General features: G+C 49.0%; 2 protein-coding genes across 4 annotated transcripts; one reads left to right on the plus strand and one right to left on the minus strand.

Annotated features, from left to right (window-relative positions):
• The first annotated feature begins 355 nt into the window (after positions 1–355).
• Positions 356–16,020, plus strand: ahi1 (Abelson helper integration site 1). 3 transcript variants are annotated; one of them, XM_084481905.1, is made up of 28 exons: positions 356–485; positions 2,609–2,667; positions 2,780–2,907; positions 3,278–3,499; positions 3,669–3,988; positions 4,076–4,164; positions 4,509–4,695; positions 5,334–5,526; positions 5,809–5,901; positions 6,003–6,188; positions 7,209–7,364; positions 7,773–7,905; positions 8,372–8,495; positions 8,804–9,033; positions 10,123–10,229; positions 10,713–10,831; positions 11,116–11,246; positions 11,423–11,563; positions 11,930–12,120; positions 12,422–12,467; positions 12,607–12,665; positions 12,936–13,053; positions 13,416–13,468; positions 13,899–13,958; positions 14,046–14,208; positions 14,369–14,457; positions 15,224–15,303; positions 15,536–16,020. In XM_084481905.1, exons 2-28 carry the CDS (start codon positions 2,658–2,660, stop codon positions 15,690–15,692), a joined length of 3,585 nt encoding a protein of 1,194 aa, XP_084338031.1. In that variant the 5' UTR covers positions 356–485; positions 2,609–2,657; the 3' UTR covers positions 15,693–16,020. The 3 variants fall into 3 exon arrangements, 2 of the variants coding, with proteins under 2 accessions (XP_084338031.1, XP_084338032.1); XR_014638719.1 differs by lacking the exons at positions 13,416–13,468; positions 15,536–16,020 and having other exon boundaries at positions 15,224–15,274; XM_084481906.1 differs by lacking the exons at positions 13,416–13,468; positions 14,369–14,457; positions 15,224–15,303; positions 15,536–16,020 and having other exon boundaries at positions 14,046–14,267.
• A 1,907-nt stretch (positions 16,021–17,927) lies between these two features.
• LOC311361865 (MFS-type transporter SLC18B1-like) lies at positions 17,928–22,097 on the minus strand (the record flags this gene model as incomplete). Its single annotated transcript, XM_084481673.1, has 11 exons — positions 17,928–18,030; positions 18,425–18,499; positions 18,599–18,694; positions 19,327–19,418; positions 19,649–19,750; positions 19,901–20,037; positions 20,202–20,358; positions 20,521–20,668; positions 21,429–21,502; positions 21,594–21,689; positions 21,948–22,097. The coding sequence occupies 11 exons, from the start codon at positions 22,095–22,097 to the stop codon at positions 17,928–17,930; spliced, it is 1,230 nt and encodes a 409-aa protein (XP_084337799.1).
• Between the last annotated feature and the right edge of the window lie 934 nt (positions 22,098–23,031).

The following is a 23,031-nucleotide window of genomic DNA, read 5'->3' on the forward strand; positions in this document are numbered from 1 at the left end:
GCGTGGTTGTGAAATTAACTCGCAGGCGATTAGTTAATGATATATAATTCCATGAATGTATAACGTATATATTGATATTCTTTTTCCACAAATAACCATTCCATTAGGATTAACAACATTTTTATGTGACGTTGCTGTGTTGTTGTGGTCGTCGTTGGGAGGAGTTAAGCCTTCCTGAAATATGATTGGTCGGTTCTATTTGAGTGAGGAGGAAGTGTTGCCAGATTGGTACAAATTTCCCACCCAGTGTTGAGTGGATCAGATCGAGTGGTAAATCGGGGCCAATCTGGCAACACTGTGAGGAGGACGTCACGGTGGCCCCGCCCCCGTCCCACCGTTGACCTGGTAACCAGCAGAGCGTCGTGGAGATAAACTGGTCTGTTGTCTCAATCAGTGCAGCTTACTGCTCCGCACACGGCTTCTGTCCGCCGCCCGAGACACCTCCTGGAAACCACCAAGAGCCACCAGACAACGGCGGTGTTGAGGTAATGATCTACTACTGCTACGACGAGCTACCGTTAGCCAGCTAGCTGACTACTGGGACCAGCTAGATAACTACTGGTACCAGTTAGCTGACCACTGGGACCAGCTAGCTGACGACTGGTACCAGTTAGCTGACCACTGGGACCAGCTAGCTGACGACTGGTACCAGCTAGATAACTACTGGTACCAGTTAGCTGACCACTGGGACCAGCTAGATAACTACTGGTACCAGTTAGCTGACCACTGTTACCAGTTAGATAACTACTGGTACCAGTTAGCTGACCACTGGTACCAGTTAGCTGACACTGGTACCAGTTAGCTGACCACTGGTACCAGTTAGCTGACCACTGGGACCAGCTAGCTGACTACTGGGACCAGCTAGCTGACCACTGGGACCAGCTAGATAACTACTGGTACCAGTTAGCTGACCACTAGGACCAGCTAGCTGACTACTGGGACCAGTTAGCTGACTACTGGTACCAGCTAACTGACTACTGGGACCAGCTAGCTGACCACTGGTACCAGCTAGCTGACCACTGGTACCAGTTAGCTGACTACTGGTACCAATTAGCTGACTACTGGTACCAGTTAACTGACTACTGGTACCAGTTAGCTGACGACTGGGACCAGCTAGCTGACCACTGGTACCAGTTAGCTGACTACTGGTACCAGTCAGCTGACGACTGGGACCAGCTAGATAACTACTGGTACCAGTTAGCTGACCACTGGGACCAGCTAGCTGACTACTGGGACCAGTTAGCTGACTACTGGTACCAGCTAACTGACTACTGGTACCAGCTAGCTGACTACTGGGACCAGTTAGCTGACGACTGGTACCAGCTAGCTGACCACTGGTACCAGTTAGCTGACCACTGTTACCAGTTAGATAACTATTGGTACCAGTTAGCTGACACTGGTACCAGCTAGCTGACCACTGTTACCAGTTAGATAACTATTGGTACCAGTTAGCTGACTACTGGTACCAGTCAGCTGACGACTGGGACCAGCTAGCTGACCACTGGTACCAGTTAGCTGACCACTGTTACCAGTTAGATAACTATTGGTACCAGTTAGCTGACACTGGTACCAGCTAGCTGACCACTGTTACCAGTTAGATAACTATTGGTACCAGTTAGCTGACACTGGTACCAGCTAGCTGACCACTGGGACCAGTTAGCTGACTACTGGGACCAGTTAGCTGACGACTGGTACCAGCTAGCTGACCACTGGGACCAGTTAACTGATGACTGGTACCAGTTAGCTGACTACTGGGACCAGTTAGCTGACCACTGTTACCAGTTAGCTGACTACTGGTACCAGTTAGCTGACCACTGTTACCAGTTAGCTGAAGACTAGTGGTACCAGTTAGCTGACTACTGGTACCAGTTAGCTGACTACTGGGACCAGTTAGCTGACCACTGTTACCAGTTAGATAACTACTGGTACCAGTTAGCTGACGACTAGTGGTACCAGTTAGCTGACGACTGGTACCAGTTAACTGACCACTGGTACCAGCTAGCTGACTACTGGTACCAGTTAGCTTGTGCTAAGGTGACTGTTATGTGCTTACTAGCTCAGCGCATCCTGTATGTACGACGAGTTAGTCTCCTTATTATGACAACGTACTGGTTATCAGCGATCATACAGACCCCTCACCTCCTCTCCTCTTCACCTCCTCACCTCCTCCTCTCCTCACACAGACCTCCTCACCTCCTCCTCACCTCACACAGACCTCCTCACCTCCTCCTCACCTCCTCCTCACCTCACACAGACCTCCTCACCTCCTCCTCACCTCACACAGACCTCCTCACCTCCTCCTCACCTCCTCCTCACCTCACACAGACCTCCTCACCTCCTCCTCACCTCATCCTCACCTCCTCCTCACCTCCACCTCACCTCCTCCTCACCTCCTCACCTCCTCACCTCCTCCTCACCTCACACAGACCTCCTCACATCCTCCTCACCTCCTCCTCACCTCACACAGACCTCCTCACCTCCTCCTCACCTCCTCCTCACCTCCTCACCTCACACAGACCTCCTGAGGTCCTCTTCATCCAGAGGTTGTGAAGAGGCAGCGAGGCAGAGAGCGGTTGTGTGTATCTGTAACCTCCTGTTCCCCTTTCAGACTCTGAACAACCGACTTTGAATCCCTCCACGCAGGATGAGAGGCGAGGATGCCAGCAGGTGAGCGGTTGCCTGCTAATTCTCTTTTTATTGTACACAAGCACAGATACTGGTTACAACCGGTTACCACATATAATAACAGACTAATAACAACTCTGGGGTGTTTCCACAGGCGAGAGTGAAGCCCGGGCGAAGACCAGGGACCGCTTCAATGAGGTCCTCAAGAAGTACACCGACCCTCAGCCAGGCAAGAAGAAGGTGAAGAAGAGAACGTCGGAGCCCCAGAGTGAGAGCATCGTGGTAGGTTGTTAAAGCCAAACGACAATGAATTACTAAAAACCGTCTTCTTCATATTAGAAGAAATATATTAAATATAGTCATCAAGATCTGTAACCCCCATCACCTACGTTAAAATACATAAAATAAATACATTATTATACATTATACATTTTAACGTAAAGTTAAAATGGCTAAATTCTGACGTGATTTGATTCTAAACGCTTTCTAGTGAATTAACATCTGTTGTTCTGTTCTGCTGTTCCCTAAATAAAATAAAGCCTGACACCTCATTAAGTAGTCGATGTTGAATGTGAGCGTGTTGGCGCGTAGCAACAGCAAGGCGGCTCACCACCAGCTCTCAGCCGTCTCGGTGTCACCCCTCCCGCTCCAGCTCCAGACGCTGAAGAAGACCCTCGAGAAGGACACGGAGGAGGACGAGACCGTCCTCCAGAACACGTACCGCCCTGAGCAGGGCAGCCCTCGCTTCACCAAGAACCGCCGGCGAGAGAGGGAGGCCGGGGAGAAGGTCCTCAACGTCAGCCATGACGAAGAGGAGCCTCCCCAGCCCGCCAAGGGCAAGAGGAGGAGCAGACGGGAGCTGCCTCTGCCGCCGGTGCGCCGCCCCTCCGTCTCCAAACCTTAACTGCCTCTTACTTCCTTATTTTCCATGCACCACTGGTGCACCACTGGTGCACTGGTAGTTCAATAGGTTCTGTGCTGTCTCCTATGATACCCTAATGTCCCATCTCGATTGAGTAAAGTAGCATCTCCTCTCCTCTTAGGACGACCCGCCGGGCTGTGACCCACAGAAGGACGGCTCCGTCGGGGCAGAGGACCCCGCGGAGCTAGGCCGCCCCGGGGGCGAGGAGGGCAGGAGGCCCAGCAGGAAGGGAAGGAGGGACAGGGGGGCCAGGGGGGGCCCGGAGGCTGCCAGCCAGCAGGCAGATCCCGAGGATGAGCTGCTGCATCAGTACCAGCGGCGGATCACCCGGGAGGAGGAGGCCGAGAGGACCTTCGCCCCCAGCGCCGTCGCGCTCAACAACGACGTCGGGAAGAAGAAGAAGAAGAAGCTGAAGTCGGCTGGCCCCGAGTCGGACCTGGGGTGTGTTTAAACGCTCTGGATACGTGTCCGACTCCCCGTGTCCCCAGAGTGACTCACCAGGATCTGACGGCTGTTTCCCGCCAACAGGGACCTCGATGGGGATGCGGAGCAGGGCGGTAGTGATACGCAGAACACAGGAGACACTAAAGGCAAGAGGAAGAAGAAGAAAAAGCAAGGTGAATGTGGGGTACTGTTTTTTGTTTCCTTGTTTAGAAGTTTATTGAGCAGGGCACATACATGGTTTCATATAACGTATAAAATAGAGGCCATGCAGACAGGTTTCTAGTCAAGACTAATTTGCAACCACTTTCGCTGGTTAGGCCTTTACTAAAAGTTACATCAGATAACTCTTTATTCAAGATCAACAAATAACAACGATAGCATGAGACATGGGAGTCAGTGGTGTGTGGGGGTGTCAGTGGTGTGTGTGTTTAATTGAACGGACAAGTAGTGTGGCTAGATGTTTAACGTTTAAACCGCCAGGCAAAGCTACTGTACGCTTTTAAATGTGTTCACCCAGTGGTGGTGGAGGCGGGAGAGGCGGAGGCGGAGTTGCCACGGCGACCGGCCCTGGATGACAGCCTGGTGCTGGGCGTCTACGTCCACCGTACGGACCGGCTGAAGACAGACCTGCGCCTCTCGCACCCCATGGTGAAGGTCCACGTGGTGGACGAGCTGACGGGCCAGTACGTGAGGAAGGAGGACAGGTGACGCCCCCCCCTTCCTGTTGACCATATTAGGATACATGGCGGGTGGACGGAGGATAGTATGGAGGCTGGGGTGATTTGGGTCAGATCCCCAAATTTCAGCAGCCTCATCACGCACTATGTTCAGGGTTGAGTGTGTGGAGTTTATTTTGTGGTAGTCTATCGATCTGTTAGTCGATTGTGTCGTCCGTTTGTGACACTTTAGCCGTTTCTCAATTCGCGTTCTCGTGTGTTCTCGTGTACTTGCGTTCTCGATAAACGTCATCAGTGGTAGCCCAAGCACTGTTCCAATTCCAAGTACGCGAGAACGCGAGTACTGTCGTAAAACCCGGAAGTGTTCTCGATGCGTTCTCGATGAGGCCGTTCTACCGAGGATGCATCGGAGGTGACTCGTGTGGACTTGGGACCGTTAAATATCCCAGAATGCATCATCGAGTCCTCTGCTGTTCCAATTGCAGGTGCGTACTCGCGTTCTCGGAAGTCTGTACTTGAAAGTCCGGACTTGCCAAGTACGTACTTCCAAGTCCGCGAGAACGTAGTCTGCGTACTTGGTATTGAGAAACGGCTTTTGAGTTGGTTCCAGCTGTATATTGATTCTACTTATTTTTATTATTATTATTATTTGTTTACTTGTGCAGCCATCGGCCGGTGTCGTCGTTCTACGAGCAGGACAACGTGGAGCACGTTCTGCCCATCATGACCCAGCCGTTCCACTTCAAGAAGAACAAGTCCACCATCCCGGAGTGGGAGGAGCAGATCATCTTCAACGAGCGCCTGGGACACTTCCTGCAGGACAGTGGCGACGCGCCTCGGGTCATCCTCTTCTTCGAGGTCTGAACGCTATAAATAGATCCATCTATATCTGCTTCCACACCCATCCGGCTGTATTATCTTTTACACTTGATGGGCGAAAAAGGATTGTTTTATTGTCGTGCTATAGAAATACCACACGCTGTATAACAATCCGTGTGTGACGTTTGTTGACGCCGTATATTTTAAAGCTTGTATTTCCTTGGACCCTTGCAACAAACAACACACAGATCAGGAAGACTAGCCTTCGATCTGTGCGTCACTTCCAATGTCTTGGGGTTGTTTGTGGTGTGCTTCGGACAGGTGCTGGACTTCATGACCATGGAGGAAGCCAGAGCCCACGATGTAGGCAAGCAGGAGAGAGGGTTCCGGAAGGTGGCCTGGGCGTTCCTCAAGGTGAGACATCATAAGGCTTGAGTCCTTTCACTCATTCATGCCAATTTGCCCGACAGGAGGAGGTTTTATGCTTCATGCCCTCTTCTGTGTTTTCTCGCCAGCTGGTGGGAACCAATGGCGTGCTGAACGTGGACAGTAAGCTCCGCCTCCAGCTCTTCTGCCCGCCTGCCCGGGCCAAACCGCAGCCCAAGGCCATCGAGGTGGTGGAGTGGTGGAAGAGGTATCCCCGCAACAGATACGCCTCCACCCTCTACGTCACCATCAAGGGCCTCAAGCTCCCCGAGCACGTGAGTAGCAGGGCGGGGAGGAGAGTCTGGGATAGTCTAGAGGTGAGGGGGTTTGACTCCCAGCTGGAAGGTACCGGGTTCAAGCCCTACTGTACATCGCCTATACCTTTTAATGCATACATATGAGCAATACAACGCCAAGCCCCGCCCTCCTCTTTAATGATGGACAATGCGCCACGCCGCCACGCGATGTTCTGAATCTAAAGCAGGCCAACTATTCAATCCCGATCCAATAAAAACAGGTTGAGTTAATAGCAGGGATTTTCTTGTCTCTCTTGCTGTCTCTCTTTCTCTCTCATACTGATTTACTGGTGAAAAAGATCAACCATTCTCAACAGAATGTTGTTCATTCATTTAATATCCATGGCAACCTGCCTTCTATGCTAGACATCACAACTCAATAAATGTTTTATTTAACAACACATGCTACTGTAGTAGACTTTGTTTCAACAGTGGGGTGCCCCGTTATCTGAGATACATAATGGAGAGCCATGTGTGAGCTGACGTGTGTTGTGTGTGGTCATTTGGGTGGTGGTGGTGGTGGTGTTTGGTGCTGACGTGTGTTGTGGTCATTTGGGGGGTGGTGGTGGCGGTGGTGTTCTGTGCAGGTGTGTGAGCTGACGTGTGTTGTGGTCATTTGGGGGGTGGTGGTGGCGGTGGTGTTCTGTGCAGGTGTGTGAGCTGACGTGTGTTGTGGTCATTTGGGGGGTGGTGGCGGTGGTGTTTGGTGCTGACGTGTGTTGTGGTCATTTGGGGGGTGGTGGTGGCGGTGGTGTTCTGTGCAGGTGTGTGAGCTGACGTGTGTTGTGGTCATTTGGGGGGTGGTGGCGGTGGTGTTTGGTGCTGACGTGTGTTGTGGTCATTTGGGGGGTGGTGGTGGCGGTGGTGTTTGGTGCAGGTGTGTGAGCTGACGTGTGTTGTGGTTATTTGGGGGGTGGTGGCGGTGGTGTTTGGTGCAGGTGTGTGAGCTGACGTGTGTTGTGGTCATTTGGGTGGTGGTGGCGGTGGGGTTCTGTGCAGGTGGACCCCAGCATGCGCTCCATGATGGCGCTGCAGGAGGAGCGAGGCAGCACCTCCTACAGCGAGCTCCAGAGTGAGGTGACCAGGAGGAGCCTGCCCCAGCCCGCCGAGCAGAGCCAGGCCTCTGTGTTCCGGTGGAGCAGGATGCCCGGCCAGGTGGGTGCTGCGGCCCACAGGACCCTGGACCCGGTCCAGGTTCTCCCTTCATCAGAGCGACGGCCTCAAAGGGCCTCGGGTTAGGATAGGGGGTCGTCAAACGTGGGCCATGCCTTCATTTGAGAACACCCCACCCTAGCATCCCCCCCTTAACCTAAGCCCTCTTAACGGGCACAGGAGAACTTCCCTGAACCCAAGGGAAGAGTCCTATAGCAGGACCCTGCTTATCTCCTCATCTTCTTACTATCAACCCTCAGGCTCAGAAAGGCTTCTTCTTAAACAGAGCAGCTAATCGTAAGGAGCTTGGGATGGGTATTCCTCTCTCTAAACTCTACCCCGACTTTGATTTGGCAGCGTAATGCTGTCCACGACTAAAGCGTGTCTGAGGTTTGTGGTGTTGTGCGTCAGGTGTGTCGGATCCCCAACAAGCCCGTGCTGTCGTTCCGGGGCGGTCACATGGGCTGCTTCACCGTGCGCTTCTCCCACGGCGGTACGGTGCTGGCTGCCGCCTGCGCCGACCGCGACGCCTTCCCTGTCATCGGTGAGCCACCGCCCCCGATACTGTCAGTCAGTCAGTCAGTCAGTCAGTCAGTCAGTCAGTCTGTCTGTCTGTCTGTCTGTCTGTCTGTCTGTCTGTCTGTCTGTCTGTCTGTCTGTCTGCGGTTCAGGAGATCACCCTCTGTTGTGTGTGATGAACAATGGGGGAACGTGGGTTGTACAGTTTCACCAGCAGTGTTTAAAAATGATCATTTTGTTGTCGTAAAGATGAACAATGTGTACAAATACATGCATATGAATATCTCAGAATGTAGAGCGGTGTATTTATGTACACGTTGTAACGTAAACAAAGAATGGGAACCAACCTTCCTCAACTGTCACATGTTGACCGTCAAACACGACCGTCACTATACACACAATACGCCTGTTACAAGATGATGCGTGCGCCTGATGGAAACAATACATAGCGGCTGCCACGATTAACGGCGAGGCGCGCGTGCTGTCTTCAGTGTATGAGATCCCGTCGGGCACGGTGCTGGCGGTGTTCAGCGGCCACCTGAGCGTCGTCTACGACCTCTGCTGGTCCCGAGACGACCGCAGCCTCCTGTCGGCCTCCTCCGACGGCACCGTGAGGTAGACGCACCACCCCGCTGGTCCACTTACACCTCGCCACCAGGGGGCGCCCGGGCCCTTTTTTCAACTCTTAAGATGATTATTAATATCTATCTTTATGAATATCATACCATGAATATCACATCTGTTTGTCATTTATTTAAATGACAAAAGATTTTGAACTTGTTTTTATTGTTCTATGTTTAGTTTATTTACTCATTCATATTTTATTCATTAACATCATTTACGCAGGTTTTCTTATTTATGTTTGCACTTTTGTTGAATGTGGGAATGCAAGGAGAGTAAAAGAATCACCCCCCCCCCCCCAGGGAGTGGAACGTGGAACGGCTCCTGGGGATCGCCCAGAAGGTGCTGCCCCACCCGTCCTTTGTGTACTGCGCCCGCTACCACCCGGCCGCGCCCCACCTGGTGGTGACCGGGGGTTACGACGGCCTGCTGAGGGCGTGGCGTCTGGACGGCCACGACGTCAACGGCCAGCTGCTGCAGGAGCTGGAGGGGCACGGCAGCTTCATCAACGCCGCGTGCTTCGACTGCGAAGGTACGCCCAACGGCTGCCGTAATAATAATCTGAACTAACGCTCAACTATGGTTCTTCCTAAGTTTTATTCTTTCTTCTTTATTATTCTCTGCACACTTTGGGACCAATCTCCTTCCTCAATTTTTCACCTAGAGACTCCATTCCAATTTTAAAATGTTCAGATTGGCTTGGAATCGCGCGTTTCTTTTCAGATTTTTGAAATATTTTACACTTTTTAAGATATTCTACTTTTAAAATACAATTTTTTTACAATGGAAGCGGAGCCGTCCGCCCATTCTCTGACCCTTCAACTTCTTCAGACTCTGTAACTTGGTACATTTTTTCATTTGTCGTTCAAACGTTTAACAAATCAACACACTTGTCTATATCTTCAATAATCTGAAAACAGAACTTCGATATCATTTATACTTCAGAATCACAGTTTAAGTTTCCCTACCCGCTTCCCGCTTTTCTGTGGCTGTGTCCCTGCACACGGAGTGTGTGTGTGTAACGTAAAAGTTATTAAGTCAATAACTTTGCATTCAGGTGTTTATTGTGCTGACCATTGGTCTTTTACATGTCTATTTTGTGTGTTTGTATTTATGTCATCTGACTCATCTCATTGAAGACCCATTTTCTGCTGCTGTCAGTGTGTTCTTTACAGACCTTGAGAGGTTTGTGTATGGATAGATGAGAGGTTCCTTGTACATAACCTCATAGTTAATAATCAGGTTGCGTTAGGTGTGTATTCGTACATTTGCCATTGCAGAAGTATATGATTTATTGGATTTCTGGCAATATACGTTTTGGGCGGGTTTTTTGTGTATAGTTGGGCTGGAAAGTGCCAACAGAACAGCTCAGCTATTCTATATTTTATCTCAAATGAATTCAAACCTGATCACATTAGCTAACACTTCACTTTTAAAAAATTGTCCAACCATTTTACATTTTTTAAATGGTGTGCATGTTTACATTGTTTACTCCATTTAGACTCAGTTCAAATCCCTTCACTTGATTTAAGCCATTTAACATTTCTTTACGTCTTTACCTACCTGTCATTTGTGTGCCTCCTGCTTATGTCTCTCTCCTGGTTGGTGGCTCTCTGCCCAGGAACGAGGCTGTTCTCGGCGGACAACAGCGGGGTGATCATCGTGTGGAGGACGCCGGTGGCAGACGGGCCGGGGGGGAAGCCCTGTGAGGACTGGACCATCGAGAAGGTAGGAACCAAACTCTGAGCGTTACCTGGAGAAACACCACGGTGACTCTGAGCGTTACCTGGAGAAACACCACGGTGACTCTGAGCGTTACCTGAAACACCACGGTGACACTGAGCGTTACCTGAAACATCACGGTGACTCTGAGCGTTACCTGAAACACCACGGTGACACTGAGCGTTACCTGAAACACCACGGTGACACTGAGCGTTACCTGAAACACCACGGTGACACTGAGCGTTACCTGAAACACCACGGTGACACTGAGCGTTACCTGAAACACCACGGTGACACTGAGCGTTACCTGGAGAAACACCACGGTGACACTGAGCGTTACCTGGAGAAACACCACCATGACTACACACACACACTATACACTGAACCACGTTTGTAGGGTTAGTTTGACTCTGATGGAGTGGTAATCCAGGGCTAAAGTGTGGGTGATAACACGTGGACAACGTCGATGTGCTGATGCTGCTTTGGCAGAGGATCGAGGAGCGGGACCTGGGGGGCGCGCCCATCAACCTGCTGGAGGTGCATCCCAACGGGCGCCGCCTGCTCATCCACGCCAAGGACAGCGTGCTGAGGGTCATGGACCTCAGGATGTAAGCTCCTGCTCTTCTAAGTAGTTATAGTCCATCCCAGTGAAAGTGAGGGTATGGACTCTGAACTGATGCATTAGCGGGCGGGGCTTCTGTACTAGTGTCATCACGTTTTATCAAGGATAATACTGTACGGTAAATGTAATCGCGTTTGTGTACTATCTGCTACCTGTCCACTACTACTAATTGCCATGTATCCAACCTTTTTTAGACTTTATTCATCTAGACGGGACATTAGGTCAGAAAGTGAGGAGTAGAAATGACTCGGTGCGCCGTCTGCCCCCCAGCCTGGCCGTGAAGAGATACACGGGGGCCACCAACTACAGAGAGAGGGTCTACAGCACCTTCTCCCCCTGTGGGAGCTTCCTCTTCTCCGGCAGCGAGGACGGCATGGCCTACGTCTGGAACGCTGAAACCGGTGGGATTCGATGTGGTTCTACCTCCTCCTCCTGTTGTTGTTGTTGTTGTATCCATGACTAAAGTATGTCTGAGGTTTGTGATATTCAGCGTCAGGTGTGTCGGATCCCCAACACCTCCTCCTCCTCCTCCTCCTCCTCCTCCTCCTCCTCCTTATTCTTCTCCTTGGTTTCCTAGGCGACCAGGTGGCGGTGTACTCGGAGCTGTGCTACCCCAGCGCCCTGCGCGGCGTGGCGTTCCACCCCCACGAGAACATGGTGGCCTTCTGCGCCTTCGGCCCCAGCCAGCCCGTCCTGGTCTACCTGTACGACCGCAAAGGTACGACGGAGCCCGCCCAGAGCCACGGCGGGCGTCTCCGCTCTTTCTCACGTCGCCGCCGTCGGATAATCTCTCTGTGATACTTTGAAGAGGAACCAGTATTCTTGAAGTAGAGACGCGGTCGCTGGTCCGGTGTCCCCGGGTCTTCCTAAGCCGAGTGTCGAGGTGTGCTCGAGTGAGACACCGAACGCTAACCGCCCGCGACGGGCCCGCCTTTCACCCCCCCGCGTTGTTGACCCCCGCTGGTCGGTGTACGGATCTGGGTGTCAGCGGGTGTGTTAACGGGCGAACGCGAGGGCACAGGTCAGAACAGCGCTATAGAAGTGACCTGGGCTGATGATGCATGTGTACACCCCGTGTGGACAGTGTCCCAGCTGGAGGCCCAGACCATCAGAGCGGGCAGCCGGGCCGCCTCCACGGACCCCGGCACCAGGACCGCCGAGCCCCTGGCCACCCTGCTGGACCGCACGGCCTCGGCGCCCACCGACCGCTTCGCACTGGCGGCCAGGCTGTCGCTGAAGATGCAGCGCGTCAAGGACAAGCTGGACTCTGTCCTGGTAAGCGCACCACTTCATCCAGTGTCTTCACCACTTCATCCAGTGTCTTCACCACTTCATCCAGTGTCTTCACCACTTCATCCAGTGTCTTCACCACTTCATCCAGTGTCTTCACCACTTCATCCAGTGTCTTCACCACTTCATCCAGTGTCTTCACCACTTCATCCAGTGTCTTCACCACTTCATCCAGTGTCTTCACCACTTCATCCAGTGTCTTCACCGTCTCCAAGGAGTCGGTGAAGGCCGGTGCTGCTAGTGGATGAGGATGCATGTCTCACGTGAACTGACTCCTCCTTTTCAGGACCCGCACCGAAGCGCCTCCACCCCTGGGTACATGTATGATCACGGTGCGTGTCGGTGTCTTTTCGTCACTTTTTTGGACGTTTCCTTGTGTTACGCCCGAGTCAAGTCGCAGTCCCGTAGCGGTACGGGCTCCGACTCCGACCCTGCCTTTAACACGCAGCCTTCTGTCTCTCCTCGGTGCAGACCCAGTGTCCTTGGGCCACGCGGGGAGGAGTTGGACGCTGGATTCTGCTTCTGCTGCTGTGAGTACAGCCGTCGGACAGGACATGATATAGGGCTCATAGTTGGTGGTGTGCTTTTCTGCCTTTCACTGCTTTTCATTATATGGATGTAAGTAGCTGACATTCCCGATTCTCACTCCTATAAAACAAACCATGGAGTCGCTGGACATTATAGTTTCTTATTTGTTTTTTACATTTTGTTCCAATGGCCCGTAAGGTGTCAGTCGTTTCTTTTTCTTCCCCTCTCCTCTCCCTCCCCTTATCTCCCCCTCTCCTCTCCCTCCCCTCCAGACGGGCCTGGGTTCGTCTCTGCCCCCTCCCTCGCTGCTCTCTCCCCACTCCAAGCTGCACGTCTCCGGGGCCCTGGCAGAGCACCTCATCCCCCAGGCGGCTCTCAGCTGCCAGCACCGTGGGTCTCCACAACCTCGCGTCTCACACATTCCCTCATGATCGCATACAACGCCCACCTCTGCACACCTTCACTTTAACGCCTCCACTTTGCCTGTGTGAAGCGGGGGGCTTGAATCACTGTGGGGGGAGAATAGCGCGCCAGTTGGCCAATGCCAGAGTTCCATTAACAGGAGCAGACACATCAGCTTACACCACAAACTAACTGGGTACCCAAGTGCAGCAATGTGTGCTGTTCACAGAGACCAGAGCCCTCTCGTTATCTCCACCCACATCCGCAGGTGGCCAGCATGAAAAGAAGCAGGTCCTCTGGTTAGATTGATGCCTGATCCCCGTCTCGTTTGTTATTTTATGTGTTTCCAGGGGGCTTCAGTCCAGTGGGCCGTCGCTTGAAAGGAGCTGGGTCGCTACAGACGGTACGGTGTATAGGTCCTGGGGTGATCGATGATGTAGGATTTAGTGGCATCTAGCGTTGAGGTTGCAGATTGCGACCCACTGAACTGACTTGACTGCCAAGTTCGTTCCACCAGACGCCACTAAATGAACACACGTCACCTTTAAACAATGATGGATTAAATACATAGAGATTTGATATATTTGAATTGTAGATGATAATAATAACCGTAACTTAAAAGGCGTGTGAGTGGAACAGTGCAGCAGAAGCAGTGCTGCTGGGGATTTCAGAAGCTCAACGACGCTGAGCTGGCCTTACAATGTGAACGGTTCATTTGTAATCCCACCCATAAGGGTTGCAATTTGTACGGTTTATCTGTGATCCAAGCCTTCAGGGTTTCCTTTTCTGTGGAGAAATGTTGACCCTTGAATCAAACCTCTTCCTCCCTCCAGAGCCGCCCCGTCTCTTCTGCAGCCGGGCTGGAGAGCGACGCGGCAGCAGGTCACCCCACTGTACGCCCTCCGTCTTGTTCTGTTGAATAGATCCACTGAGCCACTGGTTCTCCGTATGAAGCTCCTCTCCGTCTCCCCGCCCCGCAGGTGGTCTCTCTGTACGACTACACCGCCGACCGCTCGGACGAACTGACCCTCCAGAGAGGAGACGTCATCCAAGTGCTCTACAAAGACAACCACAACTGGTGGTTTGGATGTCTGGCCAATGGGCAGCAGGGTTACTTCCCAGCGACCTACGCTGCAGATGAGAGTGCGTACATGACATATGTACAACATCTGTCTTTATAATGTCTGTCTCCATGCTGCGCAAAGACCCCCAAACAATCGCACCGACACAGAACCATAAATACACAAAGAAAGCAATCGCTAGTGTTCCTGGGGCTGATCGCATGTCCATGCTCCTCCTGCAGGAGAGTTCAACGAAGACATGGAAGCCCTTGAAACGCCACTCGCCACGGGGTCAGATGGCCCTGGGGGTGAAAGGTCAACACCAACCAAGGTCAGAGGGGGCCGGGTTAGGGTGCTGATGGTGCGGTTCTACAGCCGCTGTATGATGTTGCTCCCAGTACAGAGATCCTCTGTTGTCTCCTTCACCAACTGTAGCATCGATCTGTCTAATGCTAAGTGTGACGACCCCAAATAGTATCCAGGGGGATCTGGGGAGTAACAAAGAATCATTTTTAGGTTCTGGGGGACAAGGAGGAGACACAGACAGAGGTAACGGTAAGCAAAAAGGTTTATTGATGGGCCAAAGAACTAAGAACCACTTTCCCAAAAGAGGAAAGCACAAATCAAAAGAACTAACTCCAAACCAACCAAATACTCCACTACTCAGAACTACAACAACGGCACTCCGTCACTAGCTCCCACACACAAACTATTGTCAACTGCTTGATGGCACAAAAGGCTCTGTGCAGCTGTCTGCTCCCAGCTTATATGGCCCTCAGGTGAGCACAGGTGCACTACATTTCCTGATTGCCAGGGTTGCAATCAGAAAGGGGGGGGGGGGAAAGGTCATCTGGGGAGAGAACACAATAAAACACAAACCCAACACAAACACAACACACTAGATCCGTAACACTAAGCTATCAGTGCTTTTTATATCCACATGGGAATCTCTGCCTAACAAGGTCAGGACTATTGTTTTTGTGTGCGTTTCGCTTCGATGTACACTGTCGATCTCTTGGTGCAGTCGTCTCATATATCTCCCTCCCTCCCTCCCTCCCTCCCTCTGTTCGTCCGTCCGTCCGTCTCTCTCACCCAAGGTGTCGGCTGCCATTAGTTCTTCTGGAGAGCTCCGCTTTCTCTCTGAGCACGACACCGAGCCAGAGCTGACCAGCTCCAAGTGAGTTCTGCTGCTCCTGGGTTGGCTAACAATAATAATGAGCGATACATGCTAACAGGGCTAAGGGCTAGTGCAGTAGTGTGGAGGTGTGTTTTGATGCGTACAACATCAAACATAAACACATCATAGAACTTTGCTGGATGAACTTATGCGAGATGATGAAACTGAACCAGTGTCTAACTAGTGAGACTGCGTCACTTGGAGTCCTGACCGCCGTCTTGTCTCTCTTCAGAAGAGCTCAGAGGAAGAAGAAAGTGAAGCGGCACGCCGCCCCCCCGGCCGCCGTGTCGTCCGATCCGGAAGCATCCGGGCCCTCCGGCCGGCGGGCCCGGCCGCTCCCGGAGAGGCCCCGGGGCCGGGCCAACGGGGCCTTTGAGTCAGACGCCTGACGGTGGAAAAGCTGTTCTTTAGTACTGTTGTTTTGTTTTTTAGGTAAATAAGTTTTGTCTTACCGTTTAGCATCAAACAATCCAGGTGATTGTGAAATGTGCATCTTTTTATATGTCTATCAAGCACCAAGCACATGGATTTGTCTGTTTTTATTAGCACAAGTTTTTAAGGTTGGATTCTGAGCTGGGTCTTTTGACATATTTTCTAACCTGTAACGTTATGTAGTTAATGAACAGACTCCTATAGAGAATGGCGCGTCTGTCGCGTATAAAGATTTCTAGTTGAGAGTATATTTGTTTTCAACAAAGCACAAATGTTTGCATTCAATTGTTTTTCTCTTCCGTTTACATCCAGCCTAAACTTAAACCAAAGAGAATTTTAAATAAAAGATTTGAAATGTTGGTTATCGTCTTCCTTTTTGACAGATAATAATTACCCAAACTAAAATGCAAACGCCAAAATGTGAAATGTGGAAAAAATCTAAAAAGACGACATGTTTGAAAATGTCATTTGTACAGTTGACACTTTACAGGGTAAACACTTAACAGTAGCAACAAAGATTCCTATTGAATTAGTTCATAGCAGGCCTCAGCACCTTTAGTGTAGTGGTATGAAATCCTATATTTGGTTGTTGTGAATCATTTGGGTAGCTGCACTCTTGTTAAGCGGTTTGGTGTGATCCCCTGTTTGTTTGGTTGCTCTGCAACAGTGTCTAGGCCTGGAGCTGTAGGGTCAGTAAACAGCTGCACGTGGGGACTCTTGTGGTCGTGAGGACTCATGTGGTCTTTCATGTGTTCTAAGTTATATATATATTGCATTTGCATTCATAGTACATAATCTCATTCTCTCATGGTCTATGATCGTTGAACTTTTTCCCATCATCGTACGTTCCCTGTGGATTCAAATCATGTGGTCCAGAGACAACAACCAGCCCAGTCATGGATGAGGTATGGCTGCTACTCAATAGGTCTTAGTTCCCCTCTGGAATGTGAACGCTATGAGGTCTGCCTTCCACACAGGCCAGATAAGTGTCTGCTCAGCAAACAGAAACCGTTTCCACCATTCTTCAAATTACAGTTCATACTTCGGGAATTAGGTCAGAATGAACGTTTGCAATGAAATTATTGATTCAACGTGACCATTTCATACATTTATTACATTTCACATCTTAATCACAGTATAAGCAGAAATAAAATACTGGATTATGAATATGAAAAATAAATATAAATGATTAAATTAAATGACGACCGAATACATCTGCATTACCCCTCTTTATATTTGTTGTAATCCCTTTATAAAGCATGTCAGTTATTTTCTCAAATAATGAAAAGTAGCAACATAATAATAACATAACATTTATAGTCACAGCTGTGTTGCTGTGTTGCTGCTGTAAGCAGACGCGGCCCGTCAGGCCAACAGAGTGGTTTCTTCCCCCGTCGTTCCAGTCTTCTCACTTCAAAACAAGTCAAGTGTTACCTAAGTGTTATTATACGACTCCCCTGAATTCAAAGTTGTCTAAAGGGCAAGAACTCCCCAATTTGGATTGTAAGAAGTGAAAAAAGGGCAAAATGGGCTGCATATAATTATAAAGCGTGCATGAAATAAGGTAGAAATTCAGGTTATGTGAGATTAACTTATTGTACGATTGTTTAATAAGTGTAATCATGATTTAATCAGAAATTTGCCCTGACCAGATGAGCATTCACACAGTGAATACATCCAGCTACAGTCAGGACATCTAGGTGAGGTATAAACATGAGTGAGATTACCTGTGTTTCTTCAGTCTTTCAGTGAGATAATACAAACCAAGAAGGGTGGCCTGGGTAAAAGAAGAGGCATAGATTTATATATTTATTTATTTATCTTTGTATCTTCAACTACGTGAACTGCCTGTGTTCCATGAAATGTTCTGTTTGAAAACATGCAGGACGAAGGGAACAGTGTCGCGTATTCACTATTTGTTTGACCTGGGATGGTATTATCCTCGTCGGTTTTCATTTTAAAATGCTATCTTAGCTGTCTTAGCATCAGGTACCCTCATGTACCCTACATGCTAAGTCCCCTAACATGCAAAGTACCCCACACGCCATGGAACCGACACATGCTACGTAGTACCCTACGTGCTAGGTACTGTAGCGTACTAAAGTAGACTAACATACTAAGTACACACTAAGTCCCCTAACATGTATTTTGAAGTAGGAAGAAGAGGAGAATAAGTTCCTCAATGACATGATTCAACTTACAGCCAGGCCTGACAGCCCTCCTTGGATAGTTGCCGCCCACTCAAAGGTTAGCTGCTGTGTGAGGAAGCCCCCCATCATTGGTCCATACAACATCCTTAAAACAGAAGAACGGGAATCAAAACAGTTCAACAACACAGAAACAGATTCAACACAACTTAAGCTCTACATGAACCACCATTTAAAAAGATAGATTTTTTTTTTTTTTTACATACAATTACAATTACATACATTCAATATAAAAGAGTAACTAGTGACTAGAGTAATAGGTTCAGCTGAAACACGATCCTAGGTTTTTCCCTCAGCCATTCCAGTGTGAATAACAACAACACTTATTTAAGTGGTTGTAATTGTATTTAAGTATTTAATCTTAATTAATGTAAACTGGACATATATAGAGCAGGTATGGTACTCGGTCATTTAATGACTTTAACGTGAGCACAGTGTGAGACTGACACAGTATCTGAAACCAATAGACTAGGCTCACTTACCCCATGGACCAACATGCCCCAAACAGCCCGGACACCATTCCCAGAGTGCTAAGTCCATTTACGAAACCCTGCTCACTATCACACAAGAAGAGATCAAAAAAAAAAAAGTGAATCAATAAAATATCCTATTATTCTAACACTCTGAATATGACTGAATATGGCAGAGTGACTCACTATGCAGAGGCGATGATCTCTGGTAAAATGGGCGTGATACCAATACCGGTCCCCAAGCCGTTCACAGACAGCATGAAGATGGTCAGCCACAGCTGGCTGCCAGGAGGAACCCACAACAACACAGGAGACCATCACTCCTCTCACTCAGGAACAAGAGTTTGTCCTATATACGTCAGCACACATGTTTTAACTCTGGTCTACCAGTCCCTCATTGAATCCCTACTCACCTTCAACATCTCTTCCTGGTACAGCCTCCTCTCATCCAAACACAAGACCAAACTTTCCCGCACAGTTAACCAGGCCAGCAAAATCATTGGAGCACCACAAACCCCCCTCTCAGAACTGTACAGCCGGTCTGTGATCAGGAAGGCCACCCTGATCACAGAAGACTCTTCTCACCCCCTCCACCACTGCTTCCAGCTGCTGCCATCAGGCAAACGCCATAAGGTTCCACTGGCCAGGAAAAACATCTACAAAAAATCCTTCATCCCCTCTGCAATAACCATCCTGAACAATAAGAAATGAGCATTCTGCTTCCTTTAACACCCCCCCCCCCTCCTCTTTTTAGCATGATTGCACAACATTGTTGTTTTTAATGTCTGTTTGTTTCTTAGTGTTTTTTTATACAAGCCTGTCAAAGACGAATTTCTGTCACTCGTGACAGACAATAAAGTTTATCTATCTATCTATCTATCTATAGTAACAGTTATACATCACATCCAGCACACCTGGGCAGGTGAAAGAACGGAGCAGGACCAAGAAAACAGAAGCCGAGAGCCATGAGAATGCCGCCGGACACCAGGAACCAGGCCCTCACCGCCTGAAACAACGGACGGCAGCGGTCAAAGGGGTCGTGGGGTGAGGGGAAGGTCCAGCCTAGGCCTGACCATTCAGACCATCAGCTGTCGCGGTCTGGTAGTCGTTATGAACTCTCAGAGCTTAATCCTGCATCGTGTGTGTGTGTGTGTGTGCGACGTTCTCCAGTCCCCAAGAGTTTTGGGACTGAACAGTTGATGTTTTGTGACGTCATGAGGCGTACTTGAGACTCACAGGATATTTATCAGCAAAGAAACCGAGGAGGGGCGAGCTCAGACAGTACGGTAAGGAGAAGCCCAGGAAGATGAGGCCCACGTGGCTGGGGCTGAGGTGGAACTGGGCACAAGACAGAGGGGGCCTTCTGGAAACAGTTCACATTCTTTCTGATGTTCTAGACAGAGCATTGGAAGCACCGGGGCCACTACTATTTTATAAACGTATCCGCAGCATCCACAACATTGTAACAATCGGGTCTCTCTTGGTTACCTTGTCCATGGCGAATAAGGATAAGGTCGTGTCCAGGAATCCCAGCCCTGAGCTGAAGGTGAACATGAAGAAGCAGATCAGCAAAACTTTTGGGAGTTTCAGAAGTTGGATGAAGGCGTCCTCAGAGGGGTCTGCATCTGTTCAACACAAAACAGAAGCAACACATATATGTATTAAAGACCAGTTATAATGTGATATCAATTATATTGTAGCAGGCTGATTACACAGTCATAGTGCAGTCAGAACACGAGGAAGTCTCCTATTGATCTCAATGGATAAGTCACATCTAGTGAACGCCTACCGCTGCTGGGCATGACGATCATGTTAAAGGGAACCATCAGCAGTAGGATACAGCCCAGAACAAGGAAGGGAAGCTCGTATCCAGCGGCCTGGTACATCCACCCTCCTAAAGGCGGCCCCAGAATGAGACCCAGTCCTGTGAATATCTGCAAACTGCCCTGGAACGGGGAAAATACAACAAAATAAATACAGATTTCCAAGTCAACCGGAGGCCTGTGACTCGGTAGCAGACAAAACAAGACAAGAGCAACGTGTTCTCCCCATGACCGACCAACATACCTCCACCACATACCAGTGACCCCAGGTCAGGCTGGACCTACCAAAATGGTCGCTACATTGTGTGGGAAGACTTTAGACGCCAACGCAGTAGAAGAGGTGAAGGCCGCAGCGAAGCCCATAGCGTCGACGCTCCTCACGATGAAGCAGAGGGAAATGAACACGGCCCCGGAGGGAGCTCTGTCAAGGAATCTGTTCATTCCAAGACAGGGAAAAGTCATTGTAGAGGATGCTGCTCGACACTCGACCTCCTCCTCTCTCCTCCTGTCCCCTATCCCTGACTGCGGATGACTGCTTGACCTTTTTCAAAGAGAAGTTGTTGAAAATTTGCAGAAAACGTCTCTCCACCACATCTCTAGATTGCCGTATCAAGTTCAAATCTTTGGCGTTTTGTGCCGTCAAGGATAGTCTCTGAATCCGCACCCACCTAGATCCCACCACTCACCTGTCCCTTTGTCCCTCTACCTGCCCTCCGAGGGACATGAATGAATGGCAGCTTCCACTGCATACCAACTCCCAGTCTGGAGATGTCATACCTTGATAGCTCTTTATCTCTGGGATGTATCATTTGACTATACAGCTAACGGGGGGCAGGATAGTGCCGTGGTCAGGGTGAGTGACTAACGCTAACCCTAGAGACGTCCACAGCCTAACTGGAGGCCTTGGTAGTGGCAGTACACCCATACCTGCTGCTTAATAACCAAAACGTGTTCTCTCTGGAGCCATTCTCTGCTAATAATTAGACTAGAAGTAAATAAGTAATTAGGGGAAAACCTGGCTTTGCTGATTCGACAGGTGCATTGTTATAAATATGTATTATTGTTTGTTTTTTGAATGTTTTAATTTGAAATTAAAGAAAATGTGTATTGTTTTATTTTATTGCTATTTTTTCTAATCTGTTTAACGAATGCTTGATACCAAATTACTTCATCTTCCATTTTCTGTTACTTACCCAAACATGATAGTGCATCCTCCTGACACAAACAGGCCTGACACAAGCATGAGTTTTGCACCAATCTGGACAATCTGAGGAACAGGTTGAATAATTATTCTAGGTAATCCAATCATAGGAGAATAAACATCAAGTGTGAATGGATTAACAGCGAAGTTAACTCACATATCTTCCCATTATCAGTGAACCAATGAAGTTGCTGAATGCATAGCAGCCAAATATGAGACCGACCACAGTCTGGCTGGCCCCCTTCTGTAACGCCTGAGTTTGGATAGAGCCATGATTACTGAGAGGCTCTCCGACCTACGGGATGCTTGGCTTAGGCCTACCTGCTCAAATTCGTTTTTGAATAATAGTTATTTTAGTCAAAGTCTGTTATGATATTTGAATGCCGTGTGGGACTATGTGTTAAGTGCTTCAAGGTATTCATATTGGTGAAACATATCATAGATGCAAACAATGATGAGTGTGGATTGTGATTCAACTGTGTTGGTGAGTTAGTTCAGCTCTAAAGCTCACCTCGTGGGGGAAGAATGGTGCAAGTATTGAATAGCAGATCATTGAGCCAAAGTTGACAGAAGCCACGGATATTAACGTGAAGACCTGTGTGCGAGACATCCTCCCCGGTGGAGACCTTGTTGGTCCATCTTCAATATTGTTCTCTGTCATATGAAAACATATTAAATCAATCCTGTATGATAACTAAACAAAGGCAATATTTGTAACGAATTGTGTATGTATTTGGCTCAATGCATTTACGGGGAAAATAGGCATATAGAATTCTTCAAGTAGCCTATTCATTTTACTTTTATTATTTGACTTAAATCACCAACCTGTCTCTTTCAGTTCAGTGAGTTCATCGGCTTCCATGTCAAACGTTGGATTGTTTTTTCTGCTCACGTGTTAAAATCATGAATGGTGAAAATTACATTCCAAAGCCGCAAGATTAAACCTGAGCCCTCCAGATGAACACGTCCAGTAGGCCTACGGTGGGGATCTGGTGGACCGTGTGGGCAGGGAGGGACCGCACAATGGGACCTAGTGGACGCTGTCAGCAGGGAGGACCGCACAATGGGAGGCCCGCAGTCCGCATGTATAGGCGTCCAATTAGGGCGGTCACTCTGTCCCAATCTGCCCAATTAGTCTCGTCATTCAGTTGTTGTTTTCACAATTGTGGAAGTTACTGAATAAATATTTGTTTTTACAAAAAACTGAAAGAGGAAAAGCGGAAAACAGCATATCAGCAAAAAAGAACATATCGGGCCTTTTCCAGAATAGTCTACTTTTATTTTTTTCAATCGTTCTTCTTCCTATCGAGGAGCACCTTTTTCTTGTCTGAACAGTCATCCTTTTTATTCATTCTTATCATCCTTTTCTTTATTCTTGTCCCTTATTCCTAATGAGGAAGACCGCGTCTTTATCTCATTGAAATAAACCTAAGTAAGTTGCAGGCAGATATTCTACTGACTGGAGTGATGGTTTTAGTTTACTTTATATATTAAAAAAGATATTTTTTGCAATGCGTACAAACATCCAAACAAATCCCTTTTTTCTTTTAGGAAGTTATTTAAGTCATGGTATCTTTTCTCCATTATTTGTGACC

Source organism: Micromesistius poutassou, assembly GCF_964030765.1.
Source record: "Micromesistius poutassou genome assembly, chromosome: 17".
Taxonomy (NCBI): domain Eukaryota; kingdom Metazoa; phylum Chordata; class Actinopteri; order Gadiformes; family Gadidae; genus Micromesistius; species Micromesistius poutassou.